This window comes from Myotis davidii, unplaced genomic scaffold (genome assembly GCF_000327345.1).
Source record: "Myotis davidii unplaced genomic scaffold, ASM32734v1 scaffold295, whole genome shotgun sequence".
NCBI classification, from domain to species: Eukaryota; Metazoa; Chordata; class Mammalia; order Chiroptera; family Vespertilionidae; genus Myotis; species Myotis davidii.
The window spans coordinates 176,464-177,512 of NW_006286683.1; the positions used below are offsets into that span (position 1 = coordinate 176,464).

The window sequence follows — 1,049 nt, forward strand, 5'->3', positions numbered from 1 at the left end:
GGCGTCCGCGAGCGGGCCGAGGCCCTGGTCCGGTCCAGCCTGGGCTCCTCCAGCAGCTCCACCCTCAGCTTCCTCTTCGGCAAGAGGAGCTTCTCCAGCGCCCTCGTCATCTCGGGGCTCTCGGCCGCCGAGGGCGGCACCACCAGCACCACGCAGACCCCTCTCCCCCCATAGTGACAGATGACAGGTCAGCCAGGAGGCGTCTGCTGCGCTGAGGCTGACAAACGTTAGTCACGCCCTGGGTAACGCTAGGCAGGCGGGTATCACAGCTCAGTCCCCAAGCCTGTGCCCACCTGGCGGTGTCCCCCCTCATCCAGCAGCGGCAGCAGGGGCCACCTCGTTCCCTTCAAACCATGCCCTGCTGAGGGACAGGGCAGGGCACACGTCAGCACTGGGTTCCATCACCTTCGATTCCCGCGCGAGGTCAGCTCAGTGCCGAGGCCACCCACTTGTCTGCTTACACTTTAGAGAGAGTTCCGAGGACACCCCCCCAGGGGACTGTCATCAGCCAGAGTTCCAGCCAGCTACGGAGACGCGTGCCCGGCACCCGGTCGCCTCTCCTGTCCCGGGCAGGGAGGGCACATGGGAGGCACGGGGGTACGCACATCCGTGTCAGACTAGGCTCCCAGGCTCCTTCACGGCCTTGGGGCAGTTACTGGAGGTGGATGAGGCCCCCTTCCTCCCCTTGGGGTCCCCCTGTGCTCACCCCCTGCCGCTGGCGGGCAGCAGGTTGGGCGGGCAGCATCGCACGCGCGTTAGAAGTGGCCGTACCTGCTTGCTGAGCCGTCCGCTTCTCTTTTCTCCGAAGCACTTCTCCGAGCCGTGCGACCACCAGGAGGGGCCCCGCAGTGGGAGAGACCAAGTCCCCACGTCTCCGCCTGCCTTCCTCTCCCTTCTGCTCCCCCCCAAAACCAAAAGCAGCCAACACTGTCATCCATGTGGGCCCTCCCCGTGGACGAGTGAGAGCTGGTGTGGAAACTGACTTTATCTCAGGTTCTTGAACAATGTCTCACACGACGGACAAAACCAGTGGACCAGGCCTCCCGCCC

General features: G+C 65.1%; 1 protein-coding gene across 1 annotated transcript in view; it reads left to right on the forward strand.

Annotated features, from left to right (window-relative positions):
• The window catches only part of PCNX2 (pecanex homolog 2 (Drosophila)), a 119,286-nt gene extending 118,453 nt beyond the window's left edge, over positions 1 to 833 (forward strand). Inside the window, exon 37 of the mRNA XM_015560584.1 lies at positions 2 to 833. Coding sequence (XP_015416070.1) covers positions 2 to 174 — 173 coding nt within the window. The 3' untranslated portion in view covers positions 175 to 833. The remainder of the gene's footprint in view (position 1) is intronic.
• The last annotated feature ends 216 nt before the right edge of the window (positions 834 to 1,049 follow it).